Here is a 27,161-nt window from a genome sequence, read left to right as displayed (position 1 = left end):
GTCTCTCTTTGTCCTCGCTGTTTAACTGCACTGAGGCTCCCTCAGTCACACAGCCGTCTTGTTAGTGCTGTCACAGTCCACAGTTAGCAGCCAGGCGATTCAATCGGAGGTCAGCACCTTCCCAAGGAGACGGAAAACCTATGGGGTCTGAACTGACAACCAACAAACAAGGGTGCCACCTGACCAGGACACTCGTCCTGACACAGTGCCATGTTTGGAATAATAACAATACCTTTATTAATTTGACCACCTAATCAATACAATAAGTCTTGTCTTTGTTGATTTATATTGACATGTTAACTAAAATGGTACATGTTTCGCCTTGTATATGGGCATCATCAGCCATTACCTTAACCTGAAATAAAATCAGGCACCTGATTTACATATAAATAAAATAAAACTATATTTTTAAAAACCTTGGAGAGACTTGAACTAAAATTAACATATAGTAAAAGACTTGTACAATGTTGGTTTTAAAGATATCGCAATGAGTGAGGAGTTAACAATTGGTGAAAGTATTTGCAATATTGACATTAGAAGGCTACTATTATAATTAAAATGAACAAAGCAGCAGTCTGTTATAAACAATTTCTAAGATTGCTATAAAATTATGTTGACCGAACAGCGGTTACAATTAGACAATGACGAAAATGATGATCAAAATCGTACTTATTCAAAAAACAATGTTGAACAAAATAATGTCGAAGGATGGTCAAGTGACCTGCAACCATTTGTTTACATGAGATAAAAGTCGAACGTCATTGGCATATGGTAAATTTGTGATTCACTTTAATGAAAAAATACGAAGTTATAGTTGAAGGTCAATGAACGATGTTTAAATTGGACCTCTATGGACCATCTCAATTTGATGCGATGCTAAAACGTTGTTAAGAACATGGGTTTATTGACATTCTAGTCAAAAGGCAATGTGACAGTTGAATCTGTAAAAGGAAACCAGAAGCGTGGTGTTAATTGTGTGAAAAAATCGTAATCCACTTAAACGTTTTATTAGCTTCTCCATAGATGAGTAACATTTCCACATACTCGTCGATGGAATATTAAAAATTAAAAATATTAAAATTAAAAAAGCATTACGGGAATGGTATTCGAACCTCCATACCCTCGAGCCCTGTCTACTATCATATTTCTGACAAAACACCTGCTAAGCGAGCTATTGCAAGGCTTTTCATCCAGCCGTCATTTCCCACCCTTTTCAATACCTTTCCCTAGGCTGTGTGTGCCTCTCCTATTGCAATGTACATGTTCTTTGGTCTGTGCTCATTGTATGGGTTGTTTTGGGGTACCCATAATGAATTAATAGCAGTGCTCATGATGATCCCTGCTGTCTTCTAGCCTGTAACCACACATCTCATCATATTATCCTGGGCTAGGGAGAGGTATCAATGATTTTCAGAATTGCAGTAAATACTGCAGGTTGCATAAATGTAGATCACAAGGGATGGGTGGGCCACCTGGTATACAGTGGATGTCAATGTTGATGATTTGGTTTCCTCATAGTCCATGGGAGATATTGTAACAATAGACTGATCTCAGTTCCACAGTCAGTTTGTCATTGACCTTCTGTTGTGATGTGATATGAGTCATAAGCTAAATAAATTAAAAATTATAAATGTTCCCAGGATAATGGGTTTGATTCTGACTGAGGTCAGTGACAGTTGATTAGGTTACTTGAATGTGAGCACTCCATCTTGTTGGATTCCATTATATTGAAGATCTCTCTCCTCTCTCTTCATCCGTTGAGTCCAGTATGGCTCTCGATCATCCTGTTGATCAAATGTTTCCATTCAGCTCTATTCCAAGCAACTTCATTTAATTCAGCAGTCATCATGCCAGTTTCTTCTTTGACGTCATCTTATCAGTATGATCTTGGCCTTCCAGTTCCTCTTTTACCACCTTCCCTTCCAAGCATGACATCCGTTTCCAGGGAGGTACTTCTCATTATGTAACCAAAAATAGCTTTTGTCTCACTTTGCTCCTTTCGGAGGAGATTTTAGGCTTGACCTGGTCCAACATTTTCATTTTATTTCAACATGTACACAAATAATCCTTGCCATCGAATAATCCCTGCACCTTAATTTTAGGAAGGAATTTTTTGAAAAATTTAATTTGTGGTTTTTTTTTTTTTTTTTTTTTTTCCCTTTCCTTTTCAGTCAAATATTCATATATCCTGTTTTCATTTTCTGGAAATTTAACTTTTGTCCACAAAATGCTGGGCAGTTACTGCTTGTCTGTTCAAGAAGTGCTTTATTTTTCTCCAATCTGGTATGCAGATTTGATGCAAGTATGATAAACTGATAAAACTTGAAAACAAAATTCTCTCATCCATGGGTAGATAATGCAAGTTTTGATCTCGAATTGTTGTTGTTGTTATTATTATTATTATTATTATTATTATTATTATTATTATTATTATTATTATTATTATTATTATTTTACAATTATGATGATTATTATTACATCATATGTACGTATGATACGATCGTGTTGTATGTGAATTTATGTCATGAAACGTGTGCTGTACATAAATATTTATATGAGTTCAGTTAATGTAAATACCTGTAAATTAATTAACTTGTCCTGACTGACTTACTGACTGACTGACTGACTGACTGAGTGACTGATTCATCATCTTACATTACAAACCATTATTCTCGTCATTATTCAGTATTGAAGAATAGCTATTCACAAAGTTGATACAAGGAGTAATTTTAATACCACAATACAATACAATTTATTCCACTATTGTGTGGTTAAATGCCCAATAAACAATGGGCGAAACATGTTCCCCGCAAATTTCTGGTAATTTCCATGTGGATTTAACCACACAATAGTGGAATAAATTGTATTGAATAGGTGTTCATCATTGCCGAGCCAAAACTACTGGACATAAAGAAACGAAATTTTGGGGATGTATTCATATTAAGATGTAGGTGCTCGCTAAGAGAGGATTTTTGGATATTCCGTTGCTAAGGGGGTGAAAAGGGGGGTGAAATTTTAAAATGAGTGTATCTATATCTCAAAAATTTAAAAGTTTACAGATGTAAAAATTGGTATTTATAATCTTCTTTAAAAATAAGGAAACACATATTTTTTTGTTTTCAGAAAATCCCAATAGGAGGGGTGAAAAAGGGGTTGAATGCCTTTAATCAGGATACCAGTACTTATATGTCAGAAACTAAAGATATTACAGACCTGAAAATTGGTACTTTTGATGTCGTTTAAAAATAAAGAAACTTGTATTTCTTTGTTTTTGGAATATCCAGTTAATCGGGGGTGAAAAGGGGGTGAATTTTTTAAATGAGTGTATCTATATCTCAAAACTTTTAAAGTTTATAGATGTAAAAATTGGTATTTAGAATCTCCTTTATAAATAAACACGTATTTTTTTTTGTTTTTGGGAAATCCCAATAGGAACGGTGGAAAAGGGGTGAAACAGGGGTTGAATGCCTTTAATGAGGCTACTTATATTTCATAACCTGAAGATATTACAGACCTGAATATTGGTATTTTGGATCTACTTAAAAAATAAAGAAACTGGTATTTTTTCGTTTTTTGAAAATCCAAATAATGGGGGGTGAAAGGGGGGTGAATTTTTAAAATGAGTGTGTCTACATCTTAAAACTTTAAAAGTTTACAGATATAAAAATTGGTATTTTGAATCTCCTTTAAAAATAAAAGAACACATATTTATTTTTATTTTTTTTGTTTTCTGTAAATCCCAATAGGAGAGGTGTAAGAGGATGACTAATGGGTTGAATGCCTTTAATGAGGATACATATATCTCAGAAACTGAAGATATTACAGAACTGAAAATTTGTATATGGGATCTCCTTTAAAAATAAAGAAACACTTTTTTTTTTTTTTTTGAAAATCCAATTAATGGCGGTTAAACAGGAGTGACAAATTGGGGTGAATTTTTTGAAAGACTATATCTACAGAATATCTGAGAAACGTAAAAATGTTACACACGTAAAAAGTGGGTATTTGGAATCTCCTATAAATGTAAAGAAATATAGGTGATTAGTTTTTGGAAACTCCACTTAAGGGGAACTAAAAAGGGGTGACCGGGCGAGTTGGCCGTGCGCGTAGAGGCGCGTGGCTGTGAGCTTGCATCCGGGAGATAGTAGGTTCGAATCCCACTATCGGCAGCCCTGAAGATGGTTTTCCGTGGTTTCCCATTTTCACACCAGGCAAATGCTGGGGCTGTACCTTAATTAAGGCCACGGCCGCTTCCTTCCAACTCCTAGGCCTTTCCTATCCCATCGTCGCCATAAGACCTATCTGTGTCGGTGCGACGTAAAGCCCCTAGCAAAAAAAAAAAAAGGGGGTGAGATGTTGAAATGAGAATGTCTACAGTATATCTCAAAAACTTAACATGTTACAGAAGTGAAAAATTGTATTTTTTTTATCTCTATTAAAAATAAAGAAATGTGTATTTTTAGTTTTTGGAAATACCACTTGGGTTGATGGGGGGGGGGTGTAAAAGTGACTGATAATGATGTTGAATTCTTTTAATTAGGCTACTGATATCTCAAAAATGAAGATGTTACAGACGTGAAATTTGATATTTGGAATCTGCTTTAAAAGTAAAGAAACACATATTCTCGGAAAATCCAATGAAGAGGGGGGGGTTGAAAAAATTGAAAACCGAGCTCGATAGCTGCAGTCGCTTAAGTGCGGCTGGTATCCAGTATTTGGGAGATCGTGGGTTCGAGCCCCACTGTCGGCAGCCCCGAAGATGGTTTTCCGTGGTTTCCCATTTTCACACCAGGCAAATGCTGGGGCTGTACCTTAATTAAGGCCACGGGCGCTTCCTTCCCACTCCTAGCCTCTTCCTGCCTCATCATCGCCATAAGACCTATCTGTGTTGGCGCGACGTAAAGCAAAAAAAAAAAAAGAGAGAAAGAATTGAAACATTAATTGACTTAATTGTATGAGAATACATACATCTAATAAAAACTAAAGTTGTTACAGACGTGAAAATTGGTATTTGGATCTCCTTTAAAATAAAGAAAAACGCGTTTTGTGGGGGGAAACCATCTTGGGGGGCGGGAGTGAAAAGGAGTTTAATTCCATTCATGAGGACATATAAATCAAAAACTGAAGAAGTTACAGTCATGATAATTGGTATTTAGAAGATCCTTTACTATTAAAGAATCAAGTATTTTTTGCCAGAAAAGGAAGTGAAAAAAAAGTGAATTATTTGTATGGGGATACTTATATTTCAAAACTGAAGGTAATAGACGTGAACATTGGTGTTTGGAATCTCCTTTAAACATAAAGAAACACTCCTTCTTTTAATTTTTTGGTGGTGGGGGGGGGGGGTAAATAAACTTAACAGCGGTTGGATGTAAAAGGAGGTGAGACCAATTGATTTTACTGTTCATAATGTACTTATAGGGAGCCACCGTTGCTCAGGCGGCAGCGCGCCGGCCTCTCACAGCTGGGTTCCGTGGTTCAGATCCCGGTCACTCCATGTGACATTCGTGCTGGACAAAACGGAGGCGGGAGAGGTTTTTCTCCGGATACTCCAGTTTTCCCTGTCATCATTCATTCCAGCAACACTGTCCAATATTTCATTTCACTTGTCATTCATCGATCATTGCCTCAGAGGAGTGCTTCAGCAGCCGGCACAATTCCTATTGTCGCTGCTAGATGGGTCTTTATTCATTCCATTCTTGACCTTGTCGAATGACTGGAAACAGGCTGTAGATTTTCGATGTACTTATTCTGATCATAAACCGATCAGTTTTAATCTTTCGTGGGTTCGTTCTCAACAGCCATCTTTTCCTTCAGAGAACGTTCTTAGATTACAGTAAATTCTCCCGGCATATAAATAAAAATTTTAACACATTTGAAATAAACGATAGGAATGAGATTGACCGTCAAATTGTTCACCTCTATAATAAGGTCAATAATGCACGGAAGTATGTCATTCATATCGCCAGAAATCCCGCACACTTGCCTACGCGCGACAATGGTGCTGGTCACATTGTCAACAATGACAATGGCAGCAGATGTAATTTACCGCCAAGTAGCGGTCTTGCATCTTGCTGTGGGGTCCAGAACATCTATAATAATAATAATAATAATAATAATCATCTTAATAATGTTCTGGACCGTCGTCAAATGTGCAGACCGCGCTGGAAACGGGTCCTGGACGGGTAATGACTAAGAATGCAGTCCGGCCGCGGGTTCAGTACCGCCAAGGCACCCAAGACGACACCACCCCGGATCTCCTGAAGGATTTGATCCATATTAAAAATGCTTATAGGAAAAGATGGCAAAGATTTAGGAACCCAACTGACCGGGTGGAATACCTGGACCTAGCCCGGGAAGTACCGTACGAAATCGATTGCTGGAAAGAAAGATTGAAGAATGGGAAGAGACTTGCCATAATCTATTAGAAAACGAGTCAGATCGCGAATTTTGGCGGATTCTTGCAGAAAACGAGTCTGATCGCGAATTTCGGCGGATTATATGTCTAAAACAATAAGCATTCAATTATAAATTTCAGTATAATACCGTAGCGAAGTACGGGTATCTTGCTAGTATTATATAATTTATTATTACATCTGTATGATGTGTAATCCGCTACAGAATTGTGAAACACACTGTAACATCCAGAATGGCTCTAGATCAGACGAGGTGATGGTAGTATACTCTATACATTATAACCATGTTGTTAGGCACTCGAGAATTTACGAGAAGGTATTTTGGTAACTTATCTTTCTAGAAGCCTAGCCAGGCACATATATAAAGAGCTGGTCTTATTGGTAGACGAGTTATTGTTTAGTAAGTGTTATAGTTTAACAGGAGTTGTTCTGACCAGGCGAGCATCGTGCTATTGAGTGTTTGAAGTATGTGAATTGGCTTAGTAAAGTTGGTAGTTGACATGCAGTGGTTGCAGTCTCCATGTTGAAGTGATAGGCAGTTGTTAAAATGGCAGCTTTGTTGATGTTCTCAGAGTGAAGTGTTTTGTTTGTGATACAGTGATTAAGGTTATGTGAATTCAATTTGTAAATAATTATAAACAAATCCGTGTACACAAGTTGACAGCATTTTGTGTGCATCATTCTGGATACATCAAATTTTATCCACATCATACCTTCTTCCAACAGCGCGATTACCAATTTACTTTTCTTCTACAATGTTCACTCACACCATCCCTCCCAAATGCATGCTACAACTTAAACTGATGCATGCAAATGACACACCATGTGCATGCTAGGCAGCGTGCTTCTTGAATAAGGTGGGAGTTGAGTGGGCAGAAGAATACCAAATTCTAGATTTTTGTATAGCAAAAGCACTGTACCAACCTTGACTCAAATAATACTGGCATCACAACGTTTGTAGCCAAATTTTTAAAGAAATATGCAGGGATTATTCATCTGTATAATTCTGGCTATAGGAAAGGCAATGGTACTGACCAATCTGCATTTGGTTTTCACTCCAATGTCCCTGCTGTACCAGGTATTTTTCAAGCTTAGCATTGCATTCTTTAGCTTCCAGTCAGGTTGTCTTGGTGCAGTAATGAATTAGATGTTTGGGTGTTGGGAAATAAACTGACACCCTAAAGAAGCTCTCAGCTTTGGGCAGTTGGGTGATGGTTCGTTGGTGTGGGAAACCCATCAGCTTGTATCGGTACTCCATGTTAAGAGCAGATACCAACACCCTCTGGGTCAGGTAGACAGGAATAGTCAGCTGTTATGAGAACAGCCTGTCTATGGAAAGGAAAACGACGGAGCTCGATAGCTGCAGTCGCTTAAGTAAGTCCAGTATCCAGTAATCGGGAGATAGTGGGTTCGAGCCCCACTGTCGGCAGCCCTGAAGATGGTTTTCCGTGGTTTCCCATTTTCACACCAGGCAAATGCCGGGGCTGTACCTTAATTAAGGCCACGGCCGCTTCCTTCAAATTCCTAGGCCTTTCCTATCCCATCGTCGCCATAAGACCAATCTGTGTCGGTGCGACGTAAAGCAAATAGCAATAGAAAGGAAAATGCTAATAGAAAACCAGGAGAATGACCTGGCAGCTTACCCTGATATTTTGCCAACATATTGTATGGATCAGTTTGAAAAGTTGAACTACTGAGAACAAAATTCAGACAGTTGAAAAGCAAACAGGCTTGTAGTTCTTCGTGACTGTATCATAGGGTGACCAGACGTCCCCCTTTTTCTTTTACTATCGTCCAGTTGTCCTCGTGAATCTCTAAAGGAGCATTAAATTGTCCCATTTTATTAATTACCATCCCGTTTTGTCCCTTTTTTAATTTGTTTATTTTTTTACAAAAATATGGCATGACCTCAATAGTTGTTCAAGTTTGAACGCTCTGAATGATGATAATACATGGAAGAGTCTGCCAGCAGTTTGTGAAATAACCGTCATAGTTATATTCTGAGATGGAATATATGTATGCTGCGTGATTTTTTACTCTTCTGAATGCACTCTCCCTTCATTAGGATGAAAATTGATGCTGCAACATGTGGTAGCACTGCGTTATCAGCTGTTCTACCAACAAATAGTAAAAATTCTGCCAAGGAGCCAAATTCTATGCAGGTGATGAAGCACGTAGTTTTCAGTCAGTTGGTCACCAATGATCTGCATTTAGGGCAGTCCCCCAGGTGGCAGATTCTCTATCAGAAGTTTAACTAGTCTTTTCTTAGGTAATTTCAAATAATTTGGAAATGTATCGAACACCTCTCATGGTGAATAATGCCAATTCCTAAGTCCTCTTCCTAAGAAAATATATTTGCCACAATTTTTTCCTCTTGAATTCCAAACTTATCTTCATATTGTGATCTTTTGTACTTCTAAAAATGCCACTCATTTGTCTACTATTGTCATTCCACACCATCTCTCCACTGAAAGCTCCGAACATATCGGTTAAAAGTCTTCCCAGTCCAAAATTTTGGCAACATTTTGGTAATTAATTATTTCGTCAAAAATCACCCAGAACAAATCAAACTGTTATTCTTTGGACTTCTTCCAGTTCTCGAATTGAGTAATCCTCGTGTTCCATACATTGGAACCCTACTCTAATTGTGGTCTTCCCGGAGACTTTCATGCCCTCTCCTTTACATCCTTACTACAACCCATAAATGCCCTCATAATCATTTGAAGATACCTGTAACCCTTATTTACGATCCTGTTTATGTGATTACCCTAATTAAGATCTTTCCTTATATTAATGTCTCGGTACTTACAGTGATCCCCATGAGGAACTTTCATCACATCTACACAGTAATTAAAACTGAAGGGACTTTCCCTCTTTGCAAAACTCACAACCTGACATTTTTTTTCCATTCACCATCATACCATTGCCTGTTGTCCATCTCAAAACATTGTCTTCGTGTAGAAAGATCAAAAACTTTTGGAGGAAATTCTCTCTTCAGATAAATAAAATATGAATGTTCACAATCATAAATTGTAATGCATTAAGTTCTGTGTTCAAGTACACTGTATTACTTTAAGTTATCATTTCATAAGACAAATACGTCTATGTTTATAGTTTGTAATACACCCGAGTCCTATGTTTTGGAAGTAATTATTTATGAAATATTGTTAAAATATTAAAAATAATTCTAAAACTTGATACAGAGTGGCCCTTCATTTCAAGAATCATCCATTGACTGGAATTCAAACCACAACATTCTTGGTGAGGAACTAATGACTATACCATTTGACTGACATGCCTCAAAATTTGGAAAACCTGGTATTTGTTAAGAGTATCAACAGTTGGAATAGGCTTTATAGAAATATTATTATTTAATGCTAGCTGTACATTATGTAGTGTTTACTGCAATAACACCTCTCATTTGTTTCTTAGGGTGGAGTGATTTTGCTCTTTTAGTGAAATACTGGTCCTTCTATGATGCTGCTTGAAAGCCCTGTAATGTGAAAAATATTATCTGCTGAAGCTTTCTTACAATGGTGTTCCATGTTAAAATTAATTAATTTGTTATACATATAATCACAATTATAAGGCTGGTTGAAACATTTTCAGTACGAGTTTCAGACTTTATAATAGGCCATCTTCAGCTGCTGAAGACCTTTGATTGTTAAAATAACACACGGTGTTAAACACTACTTATTCTAACTTTAGGACAAATTATTTATAAGTTTAAATGATACATTGTTGTCATAAATCATGCGTCAATGAGAATAGTCTAAAATGATCTAATAGTTTGCTGTGAAGTGTCACTGGTCTTGATGTTCCTTTAACACTCCTTTGATTTCTGTATTACAATGTTAGACACTACTTATTCCAAGTTTAAGACAGCTTGTTTCTATATTTAAATAATACAACTTTGTGATAAAACTTGTATCAATAGGAAGTCTAAAATTATCTAAAAGTTTCATTTGTGAAGTATCACTGGTCTTTGTTATATTAACACACTTTTATAATTTCTATATTAAAGCAGGTACATATTTAGGCCTGTATTTAAAGTGCCAATTACCGGGCGAGTTGGCCGTGCGCGTAGAGGCGCGTGGCTGTGAGCTTGCATCCGGGAGATAGTAGGTTCGAATCCCACTATCAGCAGCCCTGAAAATGGTTTTCCGTGGTTTCCCATTTTCACACCAGGCAAATGCTGGGGCTGTACCTTAAGAAAGGCCACGGCCGCTTCCTTCCAACTCCTAGGCCTTTCCTATCCCATCGTCACCATAAGACCTCTCTGTGTCGGTGCGACGTAAAGCCCCTAGCAAAAAAAAAAAAAAAAGTGCCAATTTTTATGGAACGAATCAGTTGAGTTGAAATCTTCATGTGGTTTGAGCACTGCTCGAGGTCAGGTTGTCTTAAATTTAATCCCCCATGTTTGGGAGTGATATGATGAGTGTTCCTTCCTTCGTAATTTGTGATCTGTTGGAAATTGTAATAGCTGTGTCGGAATATTTTTCTGTTGTCTCTAAATGAAATATTAAATAATTTTAGACTATTCTCATTGTTGCATGTTCTATCACAACAATGTATCATTTAAACTTAGAAAAAAGCCATCCTAAACTTAGAATAAGTAGTGTTGAACATTGTTATTTTAACAAAAATGAAGGTTCTTCAGCAGCTGAAGATGGCGTATTATAAATGCCGAAACCTGTACTGAAAAATGTCTTAAGTACTTTAAAATAAATAAAAGTATTCATTACATGGGAAAATCCAGCCTTATAATTGGGATTATTGGAATCATCAGTATGGGACATGAAGTTAATAAACTATGATAAACCGGACAAGTTGGCCGTGTGGTTAGGAGCGCGCATCTGTGAGCTTGCATCCGGGAGTTAGTGGGTTCGAGCCCCACTGTCGACAGCCCTGAAGATGGTTTTCCGTGGTTTCCCATTTTCACACCAGGCAGATGTTGGGGCTGTACCTTAATTAAGGTCACGGCCTCTTCCTTCACACTCCTAGCTCTTTCCTATCCCATCGTCGCCATAGGACCTATGTCAGTGCAACGAAAAGCAGCTAGCAAAAAAGAAAAAAGATGATAATTTTTTATATCTCAGGCTTGGAATATTTTTTGTTTGTAGAATAAAAATTCTTTATCTAAGTAGAGTTGGAGATATATTTGTTTGCAAGAAGAACTGTTGTGCTGTTCATTCAAAATAAGAATCCTAGAAATGTCATTCAAGGGACACAAACCATTCCTCGTTAGTTGTTTATCTTAGCTCTTAACAATCTAGAATCAAGTTCATTAAAAATATGTAGAAGTGTTGGTTAAATACATACAGGTAAACAAGAACTATGTACTTATTTCTATCATATTTTGTACAGAAGACATGTCTGGTCAGTTCTTGTCCTATTTCACATCAAATAACTTTCTCTGCTGTAAAGCTTGTTTTATCAAGAGATATTTGTTTTTCAGATCTGTTCGTATGTCTGGAAGTAGATTCGTATGGTCATTATTTTCGAAAAGCAAAGACAAAACTGGTTTGTAATTCAGCTACTCCTCACTGGAATGAAGAATTCATCATTGAACTAGAAGGATCTCAAAATTTGCGAATATTGCTCTATGAAGAGAGCCAGGATCGAGCAATTCTTCGTGCTAAATGTACACAGAGAGTAAGTAAAATTATGTTATTGCTTCAAAATGTTCCCTGTATGATGTTACCAAGAACCTTGGTCCATATTGTATTGTTACAAAATATTGTTACATTTGACAAACTTTTTTCATTCAGTTAACCATAACATAATCACGAATGTCTCTAGTTTCAAATATTTGGTGCAAAACCCTTTTTAAGGTATTAGCATTGCACTCCAGTTGTTAACTATATCCTCTTATCAGAATGACTGAGCCCAGGTAAAAGTGTCAGTCTCCTGTAAATTCAGTCCAGTTTAGGCACTTCACCTTGCTAGGAAAAGTACATTGGTATCTGACCTTAAATTACTCAGTATTGTACTGTTTATCAGGGCTGCTATATGTATATATGTTGTTTTAATGTATTTAAGACAGTTAAAGTGAATTTTGCCTGCCTCTCACTTGAAGGCCCTGGGTTCAATTCCCAGCCAGGTCAGGAAATTTCACCTGGATCTGAGGGCTGATTTGAGATTCACTCAGTCTGTGTGAGAAGAATTGAGAAGATCTCTGACATTGAGATAGTGACCCCGCTCTAGAAAGCTAAGAATAAGAGTCGAGAGAATTCGACATGCTGGCCAGCATCACCTCGTAATCAGCAGGCTTTCAGACTGAGCAGCTGTCGCGTCGTAACCAAGATCCATCAGGGCTGTATTGCCATGGGGTTTGGTTTTAGTTGTGGTTTTGAAATGGATTTTAGAGGTCTGTGTGCTGATTTACAGGTTGTTTGTTTCTTTTTTCTTTTTCCCTCAAGATTGTTGAATGCATGTTCGAGGTGATCGCAATTTCTGAGAATGTGCTTGTATTTCAGCAATTCTAGTGATGTTTACCAGTTTTGGAAGCACTCGTTCTGACTTCAGTTCGTTCAACAGGTCCTGCAGTTCCATTTGAATCTCTTTTTAAAACTGAGTTTCATTTTAGGTAGAGGTAGAAGTCAGAGGGGGCCAAATGGGGGAGGAAGAGGGCCAAAATGCACCAAAATGGTAGCTCTTTTTTTTTTTTTTTTTTCCTCAGGAAGTCCCTTTACAGTGAGCAAGGTGTGTGCAGGTACATTGTCATGATGCAGTAACGAGTCCCCATTGTTTCACGTCAGACTGTTTGCACCTCATATCTTCCTGCAGTCATCTCAAAGTGTCTTTGTAAATTCCTATTGACAATCTTATGCAGTAGAATGAACTCCTTCTGCACTGTTCCTCAGATGTCAGAAGAAATGATTGGCCTTCTTTGAAATGCTTAAACCACATCGATGTTCTTGTTTAGCATAAAGCTTGGTAACCAAAAGCCTCCATTAGCATTTGAAAGGTTTCTCACCGGGTGAGTTGGCCATGCGGTTAGGGGCGCGCAGCTGTGAGCTTGCATCTGGGAGATAGTGGGTTTGAACCCCACTGATGGCAGCCCTGAAGATGTTTTTCCATGGTATCCCATTTTTCACACTAGGCAAATGCTGGGGCTATATCTTAATTAAGGCCGTGGCCGCTTCCTTCCAACTCCTAGGCCTTTCCTATCCCATCGTCGCCATAAGATTTATCTGTGTTGGTACAATGTAAAACAAATTGTAATTAATTGAAATGTTCCTGCTTTAGTTTTATTGACCCTGAGGCAAAATTTAATGCAGATTCTTTGCTCCTTAACACAACGTGCCTGGTGGTAGTAATATTACTACTATGCGGCGTGTGCCAGAGTGCCGCTGTTAGTAATACTACTACCACGAAATTTGAAGTTCAGTCACTTGAAAGCTATTCATGTTATCGAATTAGTTTTTGTTTTAACGTGTTGTCGATTTCCTTTACTATTGATAGATGGTGTTATCAATCGATAGTGATTGGTGGTGCAACCTTGGAACAAAGTTTCATAGCCATGTGTACTCAACTAGATCTTACCTAATTGCTGACATACGTACGTCTCATGCTCTGGTTCGATAAGCTCAATTTATGCACACGTGTTCTAATTATGGATTATATGACTTCGCAGATTTAGAATGGATGTCTAGTGAGTCATCAGTCTGAAATCATCTCTCAAGTACTCGATTTATACTGTATATTGAGATATGGATCCCAGACCTAGTACAAGGAAAGGAAATTCTACGCGTGCATACAGCCCACGGACAAGTGAACAGATTACTACGGAACTTGTAAACGATTCGGATTCTGATCTGTATGAAAGTGATTGTGAAGAAGAAAATGAAAATCTACAAGCCCCTCAGGATCACCAGAAGAACCAGTCGCAAAAAGACAAAGAGAGGTGAGATGCACGGGAACACAATCGAAACAAGATATTGCTCCTGTGAACAGGCCCGTTTTTTCTTCCCCTCTCGAAATTTTTTTTAACGTTTGGCAGATGATCTGGTGATTAGTTTTGCTGCTGAAATTACTGAAGAATCACGAGCATCACCTGCGGGAAGGCTAGTAGGTAGAGATTATTTTCCACACAGAATAACTGCAGTGGGTGTGAAGAAGGAAGTATAATCGCAGCGTGCGTGCAAGGTTTGCTACGACAAGTCCAAGCACAACACCGACCGTGCTATGAAGAAAATGACGAGCGTATTGTGACCGTTCATGGACGCGTATGGTTCGAAATAATAATATTTTTAATAGGCCTCAGCTAGAATTCAGTGGTTTGCACAAGACTCCACCTGAGGGCATGGCCCTTCGACGAGAAAGCGGTCACAAACTCTCAGTAGTTAATCAAAAACTGACGATTCTACATCTTATCTCATTACTCTAAGTTCTTATATACCATGCAAGAAATGATAACTGCAATAAAAATTTAGAAGGACATTAAATTCAATAACCAATTCTAATTAAATATAATTATAATAATCTGAATAAGCAACACCTTGGAAGATACTCTCGCGTAAATCCTGTCATACTCTGTTAAATCAAAGTCTTTCTTGAGAGAATTATTCAACACTGAATTCAAATGTTACAATAACTCATTACACTCTCCGAAACTTCATCAACAAAATTATTAATCACTTGAAAGGAAATCAGTTAATTGAGTCTTTCACTTCCTCTTAATTGTTTGTTCATTCAACTATAATTCACTTTCATCCGTAGCTTGTCTTCCCTGTTCTATCTGTCTCCTCCAATAAATATCTAGCTAGCTAATAATAACTTGAATTCCCTAATGGTCTTTCAACATAAATATAGAATCATCTCTAATGAACAACCATAATGAAATGATTCCATAATTGAATGATCACATGTCATCATTCATCTGGATGCTCCGCATCACCGCACCTGAAAATCAACCACCAACTACTGACATGTTAAATAATCCAATGCCAGAAGATCTGCACTGCGCCAGCTCCTCTCCATGATGCTAAAAATAATGCTAATGCACAAATAGCTACCTCAAGCAATAGTACGAATATCAATTCATAATCACAGGTGACATCGACCACAAATAATTCTATCTACTGTTCAAGTGTAATAATTGTCGAAGATCCTACCTACATATCCGCTCGTCTGTTCCACTATTTATGTCATGCCAAAACTCAAACCGTGACAATTCATATGCTCTCAACGTAATCTCTTCGAAATGCTTACAATTTCAGCAATAAATACATCACTTGTTTATCCGACACTTAACATACGCGGCGAACATATCACTCAATAAACCATCCTATCACATTGACTATCTCGAAGAATAAATCTACCATCGTAATAAATAATCCAACAAATCTCATTCACAAACATATCGCACTAAATCATTAACTTCAGACGATCCTACACTTGTTTTACACCATCATAATATGCACCGCATCAACTCATTACCTAAATAAACAAGCAAAGGACCGAGCTCGATAGCTGCAGTCGCTTAAGTGCGACCAGTATCCAGTAATCGGGAGATAGTGGGTTCGAGTCCCACTGTCGGCAGCCCTGAAGATGGTTTTCCGTGGTTTCCCATTTTCACACCAGGCAAATGCCGGGGCTGTACCTTGAATAAGGCCACGGCCGCTTCCTTCCACTCCCTAGGCCTTTCCTATCCCATCGTCGCCAAAGACCTATCTGTGTCGGAGCGACGTAAAACAAATAGCTAACAAGCAAAGGCAATCGAAGAGCCTAATTTATGCATACGAAACATCACTTAATTCCTACTGAATAAACACATAACAACAGTCTGCGAGCTATTCATATAAAGGACCAGAACACCAATTATCACACACATATATATCCGAAAACTTACCTGCAGCGCTCGAGATTATCTTACAATTTATTCCACGATTATTCCATCAGTGCAGGAGCAACGACTGAACGTGATTGCGCCTAACTGTATTAGTTACAGACGGCAAGTGAAATTCTATCACATGAGCGGTCGGACAACACATCACTAAATTAATAACAACTGACCCATTAGGTTATCCAAGTTATTCCTTTAAAATCACCTGTGTGATATTAACATCTATTCCTACAATAAGTGACTACAAATAGAGCAAGGACAGACAATGTACGGGTACTCATCGTTTGAAGATCCAGTCGTTCATCCCATCATGTAAGCAGTGGTATCCTGGTCATCTGTTCATGTTATCTCGGGCATTTCAGTAGAGCTCGGGTCCATCAGGGACCCTGCCAGTTTAAGCGTACATCTCCATTTTGTTATTATCTTGGTTCATAATTGTGGACAATCTTACTGGTTCCAACCCTGAAACTTGCATAAGATTCGTTAAACAGAGTTTATACAGATCTTATAATTCAACTTTCATTAGTTAACACTTCCCTGCATATGTCAGTGCTATATAACAATTATTGATATTATTAACGCTATATGGCCTTCAAATTCAACAGATTTTCTTAGTTTTTAAATGTATATCAGAGCTATCCTCAGTATTGGCTTGCTAACTGCTTTCTTCATACATGTATTGTCAATAATAATAATAAAAGATAAAAAGATAAAAAATAAAATAATAAAAGATTCGCTTTTCATAATCCATAGAACCACCATATTATAATTTCCATCACACCTGATTTTGACATTTGAGGAACTTGTTACTGCAGTCGCTCTTTTTATTTGCAGAACCTCACAAAGGAAAACAGCCTACAATTATTCACTCTTCTAACACATGTGATACGTCACATCGTACGCCTTCTAAATGGTTGACCGTGCATGGTTCCAAGTTATACCATGGCCCTCTATGATGTTTTCCAGATTAAATACAATGTCTGACCTTTCCTCTTCTCAGCTGTTGATATTATTTCATACTAATCTGTGTATGTGTCTGAATTAAACCTCCATTCAATCTTCTATATACCACGGGGTTCTGAGCTTGATCTTCCCACTTCTTACATGAGATTTACAATAAATTTGCAAGTTGTCTCGGCTTTCGTACATGGTGGAACGCATAAATCAACCGCATACCGGTGATTCACATTACTTCTGTGCTGTTCGCTTAAATCTGCTTATCTTATGACTTTCAATGAATCCTTGACACACGACCCCAACGTCATTGCTGTAAATATGAGTAAGGTCTTTGCATAGGAGAATATTTTGAGTGTTACCATACTAATTGGGAATAATAATGTGTAATTCTGTTGTTCATTGACTGAAAACTATCGAACTTTTCTGAGTGAATTAGAAATTCAAGTGCGTGAACAAGGATAACAGAATGTACCAATATTTTAGCATGGTTTTATTTCCATCACTTAAGGTATGCATTTTTTAATTGATTTCATGTGATAGTCCACTTTTTCTAGAATATGTATTTAAATTTGTTTATTTATACTGCAAAAACTGACAAAATTGTGATTTTTTTTTTTCTGACACTTTAATCACGCCAGCACAGGGTAGGGATGCTATCTTGACTCCTCCGGGCTCATTAGTGTTAATATCAGCCATTTCAAAATTTACAGAAGCTCAAGAACATGGTGTAAAGAAAAGTATTAAAACTTGCAAACGCACTTACAAGGTTGCTAGTTGCCAGACTGTTAGCTGAAACACACATCAAGAGGCACTTAGCATCAGAACATGATACCGCTACATGTTAACTTGTTGTTGTTTGAGTCATCAGTCCATAGACTGGTTTGATGCAACCCTCCATGCCACCCTATACTGTGCTAACCTTTTCATTTCTACGTAACTACTGCATCCTACATCTACTCTAATCTGCTTGTCATATTCATACCTTGGTCTACCCCTACCGTTCTTACCACCTACACTTCCTTCAAAAACCAACTGAACAAGTCCTGGGTGTCTTAAGATGTGTCCTATCATTCTGTCTCTTCTTCTCGTCAAATTTAGCCAAATCGATCTTCTCTCGCCAATTCGATTTAGTATCTCTCCATTTGTGATTCGATCTATCCATCTCACCTTCAGCATTCTTCTGTAACACCATATTTCAAAAGCTTCTATTCTCTTTCTTTCTGAGCTAGTTATCGTCCATGTTTCACTTCCATACAATGCCACGCTCCACACGAAAGTCTTCAAAAACATCTTTCTAATTCCGATATCAATGTTTGAAGTGAGCAAATTTCTTTTCTTAAAAAAGCTCTTCCTTGCTTGTGCTAATCTGCATTTTATGTCCTCCTTAATTCTGCCATCGTTAGTTATTTTACTACCCAAGTAACAGTATTCATCTCCTTCCTTTAAGACTTCATTTCCTATTTTAATATTTCCTACATCACCTGCCTTCATTCGACTGCACTCCATTACTTTTGTTTTGGACTTATTTATTTTCATCTTACACTCATTACCCAAGACTTTGTCCATACCATTCAGCAGCTTCTCGAGATCTTCTGCAGTGTCTGATAAAATAACAATATCATCGGCAAATCTCAAGGTTTTGATTTCCTCTCCTTGGGTTGTGATTCCCTTTCCAAATTCTTCTTTGTTTTCCGTTACTGCCTGTTCTATGTAAACATTGAAAAGGAGGGGGGGCAAACTGCAACCTTGCCTCACTCCTTTCTGGATTGCTGCTTCTTTTTCAAAGCCCTCGATTATTATCACTGCACACTGATTTTTATACAGATTGTAGATAATTCTTCGTTCTCGGTATTTGATCCTAACCATCTTCAGAATCTTAAATAGCTTGGTCCAATCAACATTGTTGAATGCCTTTTCTAGATCTATGAATGTCATGTACGTGGGCTTGTCCTTCTTGATTCGATCCTTTAAGATCAGACGTAAAGTCAGGATTGCTTCACGTGTTCCTACATTTATTCTGAAGCCAAATTGATCTTATCCCAACTCAGCTTCAACTTGTTTTTCCTTTCTTCTGTAAATAATACGTGTTAAAATTTTGCAGGCATGAGATACTAAACTAATGGTGCGACAGTTTTCACACCTGTCAGCACCGGCTTTCTTAGGAATAGGTACAACAACATTCTGCCGAAAATCGGATGGGACTTCTCCTGTCTCATACATCTTACACACTAAATGGAATAGCCTTGTCATGCTGGTTTCTCCTAAGGCAGTCAGTAATTCAGGGGGAATGTCATCAAATCTAGGTGCCTTGTTCCTTTTTAGATCGCTCACAGCTCTGTCAAACTCTGACCTCAAAATTGGGTCTCATATTTCATCAGCATCAACACCCTCTTCTTGTTCCAGAACCAAATGATCTACATCTTCACCTTGATACAACTGTCGGATATGTTCCTGCCATCTTTCTGCTTTGTCTTCTTTCCCTAGAAGTGGCTTTGCATCTGAGCTCTTAATATTCATGCACCTAGATTTCCTTTCTCCAAAGATTTTCTTGATTTTCCTGTATGCAGCATCTACCTTTCCTAGGACCAGACAACCTTCAACATCCTTGCACTTCTTCTTCAGCCAGTCCTCGTTAGCTACCTTGCACTTTCTATCCACTTCATTCTTTAATCGCCTGTATTCTTTTCTGCCCTCTTCATTTCTAGCATTCTTGTATTTTCATTGTTCATCAATCAGGTCTAGTATCTCCTGAGTTATCCACTGATCCTTAGTTGATCTTTCCTTCCTTCCTAACATTTCTTCAGCAGCCCTGCAGACTTCATTTTTCATGACTACTCACTCTTCCTCTATTGTGTTTCCTTCAGCCTTTTCATTTAGTCCTTTTGTAACATGTACCTTGAAACAATCCCTCATGCTCTTTTCTTTCAACTTGTCTAGATCCCATCTTTTTGCATTCTTTCCTTTCTTTAATTTCTTCAGCTTCAGATGGCATTTCATGACCAACAAGTTGTGGTCAGAGTCCACGCCTGCTCCTGGGAAGGTTCTGCAATCCAACACCTGGTTTCTGAATCTCTGCCTAATCATAATGAAGTCTATTTGATACCTTCCAGTGTCTCCAGGTCTCGTCCACGTATAAAGCCGTCGTTTGTGGTGTTTGAACCAAGTATTGGCAAGGACTAAATTGTGATCAGTGCAGAATTCAACCAGCTGACTTCCTCTTTCGTTCCTTTGTCCCAATCCGAATTCTCCTACTCGATTACCTTCTCTTCCTTGGCCTACCACTGCATTCCAGTCTCCCATCACAATTAGATTCTCGTCACCTGTTACATATTGTATTAAATCTTCTATCTCTTCATATGTTCTTTCGATTTCCTCATCATACGCTGAACTAGTAGGCATATAGACCTGCACTATTGTGGTGGGGATTGGTTTGGTGTCTATCTGACGACAATAATTCTTTCACTATGCTGGTCTTAGTAGCTTACCCGCTGCCCTATTTTCTTATTCATGATTAAACCAACTCCTGCATTTCCTCTGTTTGATTTTGTGTTGATAATTGGGTAGTCGCCTGACCAAAAATCCTGTTCTTCCTGCCAACGTACTTCACTTATACCAACTACATCTAACTTTAGTCTGTCCATCTCCCTTTTCAGTTTCTCTAATCTACCACAACGATTCAAACTTGTAACATTCCACGCTCGGACTCACAGAATGTCAGTATCCATCTTCCTGATGATCGCCCCCCTCTCGTGTAGTCCCCATCCGGAGATCCGAAAGGGGGACTAGTTTACCTCCGGAATATTTTACCCGGGGGGGGGGGGGGGGGGAAGCCATCATCAGTACATCATTGATACAGAGAGAGCTGCATGTCCTCGGGAGTTAGTTATGGCTGTAGTTTCCCGTTGCTTTCAGCCGTGTAGCAGTATCAACACAGCTAAGGATAACTTAGGATATTCAAATTCTCAGAAATTCTGGGTAGCACATCGTACAGTTGATTATCTTAAATTGTAAACCACCTATAAGTCACCAATTCCCCCCTCCTTTTCAATAACTAAGCCTCTAAGGAAAGCAGATTATTTGAGGATGGAAGGCTGTAAATGGACATTAGAGAGTATTCAGTGGTTGTATTTCGCAGATAACTTCTTAACTCATCGTAGCTACCTGATCATAGACTGTGTTGTTTGTTTCTGCCTGTTTGTGTTTGTATCCCTGATAGCCTTGAAGAGCAAAAGGATAATTTGTTTAAAAAAACAATTTCATAGATGTTGGAGAAGAATAAACAGTTAATATCAAGGTAACGCCTAAGCGGTAGAATTTTGTCCCGCAGTAGTTCTTTCACTTACCAATCTATCAACGCGAGGCTGGTGTATATGAGAACACTTTTATATGCCACCGGACTGGGTTCAAATCAAACCCGTTAACTTGAGCTCAGATGGCTAGTGCTCTGACAGTTCTTGGTTCAGAGTACTCTGGCCTGCAAACAAAAAAAGAGTGGATCATAGATCACTTTGTGAAAATTGAATCGGGAACAAATAAACACCACAATACCAAGGCAGTTTCCCCTTTGGGAGGTTTTGCGGTTAGGTTTTGTGTATTTAACTAATTTAGAGATCAGAAATGCCATACTCTGAGCCACTTTTCAGCCCACTAGGCTACTAATTTGATTGCATCCGCAAGCAATAAAGCTTTAATCGTTTGTGTGATACCTGAGCGGAAGCTATTGATGGGCTATAAATGTGGAATAATTTTGTTACAAATGTCAGTATTTCTCTGGTTTTTATTTCACATCAGTTGTGTTTTAAAAATAAAAACCTTAACCGAGAAGACTCTTCGAGGTCTATTGCGTGAATCGAGGTTGGACAAAGCATTCATTAAGCTGCTAATATGATTGGTGGTTCATTTGGGAGTGTCCAGCATGCTCTGACATGATTCCATAAACTTGATACCTCGAAGCGATGGCATGGATGAGCTCAACAAAGGTCTAAAACTGCCAGAAACGACAAATTCCTTGTCCTTCAATTTTTGCAAGATTGTCACATTGTCATGGTCTAGGCCAAAAATTGCCTCAAGGCAATAGGATACATCGCTGTAATTGAGAGGACTGTAAGACAATGATTTTTGGGAGCCAATTTGAGACCTGCCACTGGTATGCAGCTTACTCCCTGACACGATTAGAATTTGTACGCCAGTACCGGAACTGGACTGTGGACCCGTTGTAAATGGTGCTCTTCACAGATGAGTCACGATTTTGTCTCCTGTCACCATAATGGCAGAGTGAAAATATGGAGCAGGGCTGGAGAGCAATATTCGCCCTTCAATATCTCTGAGAGAAATTTGTAGGTAGCTTTATTGTTTGGGGTGATATCAACTTTGGGGCACAAACAGAGCTTGATGGAGGTGCTCTGAATGCACATAGATAATTGAGAAGGTGCTAAAAGAGCATTGTCAGGGAAAGTTTCAGATTGATGCTCAACATTGCCCATGTCACTCTTTGTATCGTAGGAATTTCGTCTGATTGTCAAGATACAAACCCTGAACTGGTAAGCCCATAGCCCAGACCAGACCTCAGTCCCTTTGAACACCTATGGAGTACCCTTGGGCAAAAAGTCTGATGTAGAAAGTTTTGATACCTTGAATGAAATGTGATCAGCACTATTGGAGGACTGGGTGCGGATTACCAGCAGGTGTGGAAAATCACAATCCTCAGTGTATTAGCTTTACGTAGATATATAAAACTTTGTAGATTTATTCCATACCTTGTGGATATTTGTATTTTATTTAGACAAGTAAATGCTGCCAAATATGACTGCCACCACGAAATTTCACATTGCCAGTTCTGGGGTTAAAACAGGAGAGAACTGTGTCAGCCAGCTTGTCCATTGTTGCACACACATTGGCGCTTGTTTATGAGTTTGTGCATTATTAGCAAAAATGAATGGTAGAGAAGATTATTTGGAATTAGTTGCAGATGTATTGAATTCCTGTCTATTGGATGGTGAGGTTGATGGTAATATACAAGGTATTCATGATGGCTACCTCAGTAGACAAGCATCCAACTGTATTCTGTTGTGACTGCATACTTCATCTCCTTTCATGAAAATAGTTTTTATATCTCTCTCATTGTTTACCATAATACCCTTTATTACTGTTTTCCCTAGTTGCCTCCTTTTAACTGCTTGTTTCAAATTCATTACTACTTCCACATATTTTTACATTTAACAAGTGAAGAAAATTGTTTATCTTCTACTTTTCAATGATCCACCACTGTGGTTTAGGAGTTAGCATAGTAGCTTCCCACCTGGTTGGTTCAGACTCAATTTGTTTGTGGCTCTGATGTGAATTTAACATTGAGGTAGGGGCTGTGACAATGGTCATACTCTCACATTTAAGACAAGAGTAGTGGGTTAGAATGTCACTCTCGGCCATTCTATGGAGCATCCAGTGTAGCCATAGTCCCTCGCTCACCACTGTTCAGACACTCCTTGTGAAATACAGTGATGACATAAAATTACACACTCCTGGTGCAGCTGTTGCAACAGTATGTAGTAGATATAAATGATAATGTAAATGCCCAATTTTCTCCAGTCATTAATGAAATTAAGGTTGTAAAATTTGGTTTCACCATATAACGTTTCTAAGGATCTCAGCCTACTGACGGTATTATTCGAAATAGAGTAAGAGTGTGAACATGCTAACTAAATAATAACATGTGTGTCCGGAATAAAAAATTATTGTGTCTTATCTTGTTTCTTATATCTGAGAAAGTTTCATATCATTGTTGCTGAGTGCTGAATTCATTACCCTCCAGAAACATTTTACTATTTAGGCAAATAATGTGTTGTTAGAACACAGGAAGCTCCATTAACAGATTGGTGACAGCGTGATATCTCCACGATGTATCCTACAGCTCACTCCAGATAAATTTACTCGTAACTGACAGCAGATGCAAGGGCTTCATGTTCATCACAAAGTACGATCAATATTATTCTACAACATACAAAAGAGAATGCTGAATGTCCTTTTCGTATGAGAACGCAAAAGTACACAAGCACATAGAAATGAATACAGTAAATTTTTAAATATCATTTAAAAATGAAATGCATCTGCTGTACTTACAATATCACCTTCCTTATTTCAAAAGCCTTCGAGACTTTGTTTACAATCCAGCTTACACTTTGACCTGGATTCCTTGTTTAAAAAAATGGAAATGTATTACGCACCATCTGCCATTCTTTTCTACTGAATCACATATTCAGCCATAACTTAAAAATATTACTCTCTGATTGTTAGTATAAAATACTAAACAGAGAAAAACAAGATACACTATACACACAATGAAAAGCAATGAAATGCATGGAAAACGAAACACAATTTATTTACAACAAAACACTATGAACCCAAGAAAGGTGATCACTTCAATCTTACAAATATCTCCATTACTAAAGCAACCAATGAAATGAAAGTGACACACGCAAATATACCGCACTGTCTGCACCCATTATAATTCTCAGTAGTTGAGCTATACCACGTGTTGACTACTGTACATACTCCCACCACACTCCACGCAGAATTATGGAGTGATCTGACAAACTTGGCTGGCTGTTCCATATAGTGAGCAGTATATGTAATATTTAAAAGAATAAACTCAAAGATCAACATGATTTTACGTCTTCTTCAGAATCTTATGGCACAACCAATGGTTGTTTCAGTAGAAAAATAATATATTTGGACAGGACTTCATTATAATTCTTACATACTGTACCGGGAGGTACACCCCAACGCCGTGCATTTAAATCTAGTGCCTGAAAGAACTCCTCTACTGGTGAAACAGTGAAATTTAAACTAGGCCAACTTATAAATTTACTCAGAAGATGTCACCACAGAAATCTGATGTAATTTTGTTATTATGAAGTAAGTTACCTGAACTGTGTGCATCTCTACTTGTTTTGTTTGCTATCCATCAAGAAGTTTGGACATTCTCATTCTTTCATAGATGACACTACCAAAATACTATGATCATGCACCCTGGTGCGAAGTGAAAGAAGTTTTGTATTCATAAGTTGTTTTTTTTTGTTTTTTTTTTACTGACTGATGTTCATTTATTTTTGGGTTGGCAATATTTATCTTTTCTTTCCGCCAGTTTTGAATCCAGCCAATCCCTAATTTCTGTAATTAATTTTCTACCAATCTCATTCTTCTTCTTCTTCTTCTTCTTCTTCTTCTTCTTCTTCTTCTTCTTCTTCTTCTTCGATTTTGAGTGTAACTTTTAAATTAACCAATAAATTGAGAGGGTATGGCTGGTTTATTCGTGAAAGGTCCCGAACTTTCCCCGAGGGTTTATAAACTGTGGATTTTCACGTCTCTTGGCCAATTGATCGTCAGCTTACTAAGTGTGTGTGTCAAAGCAGGAGGCGGGAGGCCTCTTTCATCAGGCAGCAGTACATCGACAAGGTAATGGCCATATAACATCTTTATTTCTAGCTAGCTCCGCAGTTTAATCTGAGGGAATGGTCCAAATCATTAACTATGTAAGCTAGTTTTCCTAAAAATGTAACTTTCAGCTGGTTAATGTAAAAACTTCATAAAACTTTAACTACTGAGCTCGATAGCTGCAGTCGCTTAAGTGTGGCCAGTATCCAGTAATCGGGAGATAGTGGGTTCGAGTCCCACTGTCGGCAGCCTTGAAGATGGTTTTCCGTGGTTTCCCATTTTCACACCAGGCAAATAAATGCCTGGGCTGTACCATAATTAAGGCCACGGCCGCTTCCTTCCAACTCCTAGGCCTTTCCTATCCCATTGTCGCCATAAGACATATCTGTGTCAGTGCGACGTAAAGCAAATGGCAAAAAAAAAAAAAAAACTTTAACTGTAAATTGGGGCTAGAGAGTGATATACCCTCTCGAGCTCCCCTTCATCTTGTTTTGAGGTGCCACGTTTTTGTAACCTTTCATTTCTGCAATGTACACTGACTGACAGTGACAATGCAACACCAAGGAGGAGTGGTCCGAAAGGGATGAAAGTTGGGGAAAAAACAGAGACGGCACGGACGAATAATTGATGTTTATTTCAAACCGATATGCAGGTTACACAATGCGCACGGCATCGACTCAGTAGGATGTAGGACCACCGCGAGCGGCGATGCACGCAGAAACACGTCGAGGTACAGAGTCAATAAGAGTGCGGATGGTGTCCTGAGGGATGGTTCTCCATTCTCTGTCAACCATTTGCCACAGTTGGTCGTCCGTACGAGGCTGGGGCAGAGTTTGCAAACGGTGTCCAATGAGATCCCACACGTGTTCGATTGGTGAGAGATCCGGAGAGTACGCTGGCCACGGAAGCATCTGTACACCTCGTAGAGCCTGTTGGGAGATGCGAGCAGTGTGTGGGCGGGCATTATCCTGCTGAAACAGAGCATTGGGCAGCCCCTGAAGGTACGGGAGTGCCACCGGCCGCAGCACATGCTGCACGTAGCGGTGGGCATTTAACGTGCCTTGAATACGCACTAGATGTGACGTGGAATCATACGCGATAGCGCCCCAAACCATGATGCCGCGTTGTCTAGCGGTAGGGCGCTCCACAGTTACTGCCGGATTTGACCTTTCTCCACGCCGACGCCACACTCGTCTGCGGTGACTATCACTGACAGAACAGAAGCGTGACTCATCGGAGAACACGACGTTCCGCCATTCCCTCATCCAAGTCGCTCTAGCCCGGCATCATGCCAGGCGTGCACGTCTATGCTGTGGAGTCAATGGTAGTCTTCTGAGCGGACGCCGGGAGTGCAGGCCTCCTTCAACCAATCGACGGGAAATTGTTCTGGTCGATATTGGAACAGCCAGGGTGTCTTGCACATGCTGAAGAATGGCGGTTGACGTGGCATGCGGGGCTGCCACCGCTTGGCGGCGGATGCGCCGATCCTCGCGTGCTGACGTCACTCG

The 27,161-nt window shown here is 38.8% G+C and overlaps 1 protein-coding gene across 1 annotated transcript in view; it reads left to right on the top strand.

Annotated features, from left to right (window-relative positions):
- Positions 1 to 27,161, top strand: part of RhoGAP1A (Rho GTPase activating protein at 1A) — a 594,034-nt gene that overhangs the window by 402,454 nt on the left and 164,419 nt on the right. Inside the window, exon 12 of the mRNA XM_067141809.2 lies at positions 11,875 to 12,071. Coding sequence (XP_066997910.2) covers positions 11,875 to 12,071 — 197 coding nt within the window. The remainder of the gene's footprint in view (positions 1 to 11,874; positions 12,072 to 27,161) is intronic.

The sequence above is a fragment of the Anabrus simplex genome, chromosome 2 (assembly GCF_040414725.1).
Source record: "Anabrus simplex isolate iqAnaSimp1 chromosome 2, ASM4041472v1, whole genome shotgun sequence".
Lineage (NCBI taxonomy): Eukaryota > Metazoa > Arthropoda > Insecta > Orthoptera > Tettigoniidae > Anabrus > Anabrus simplex.
This window is presented reverse-complemented; position numbering and strand designations above follow the sequence as displayed.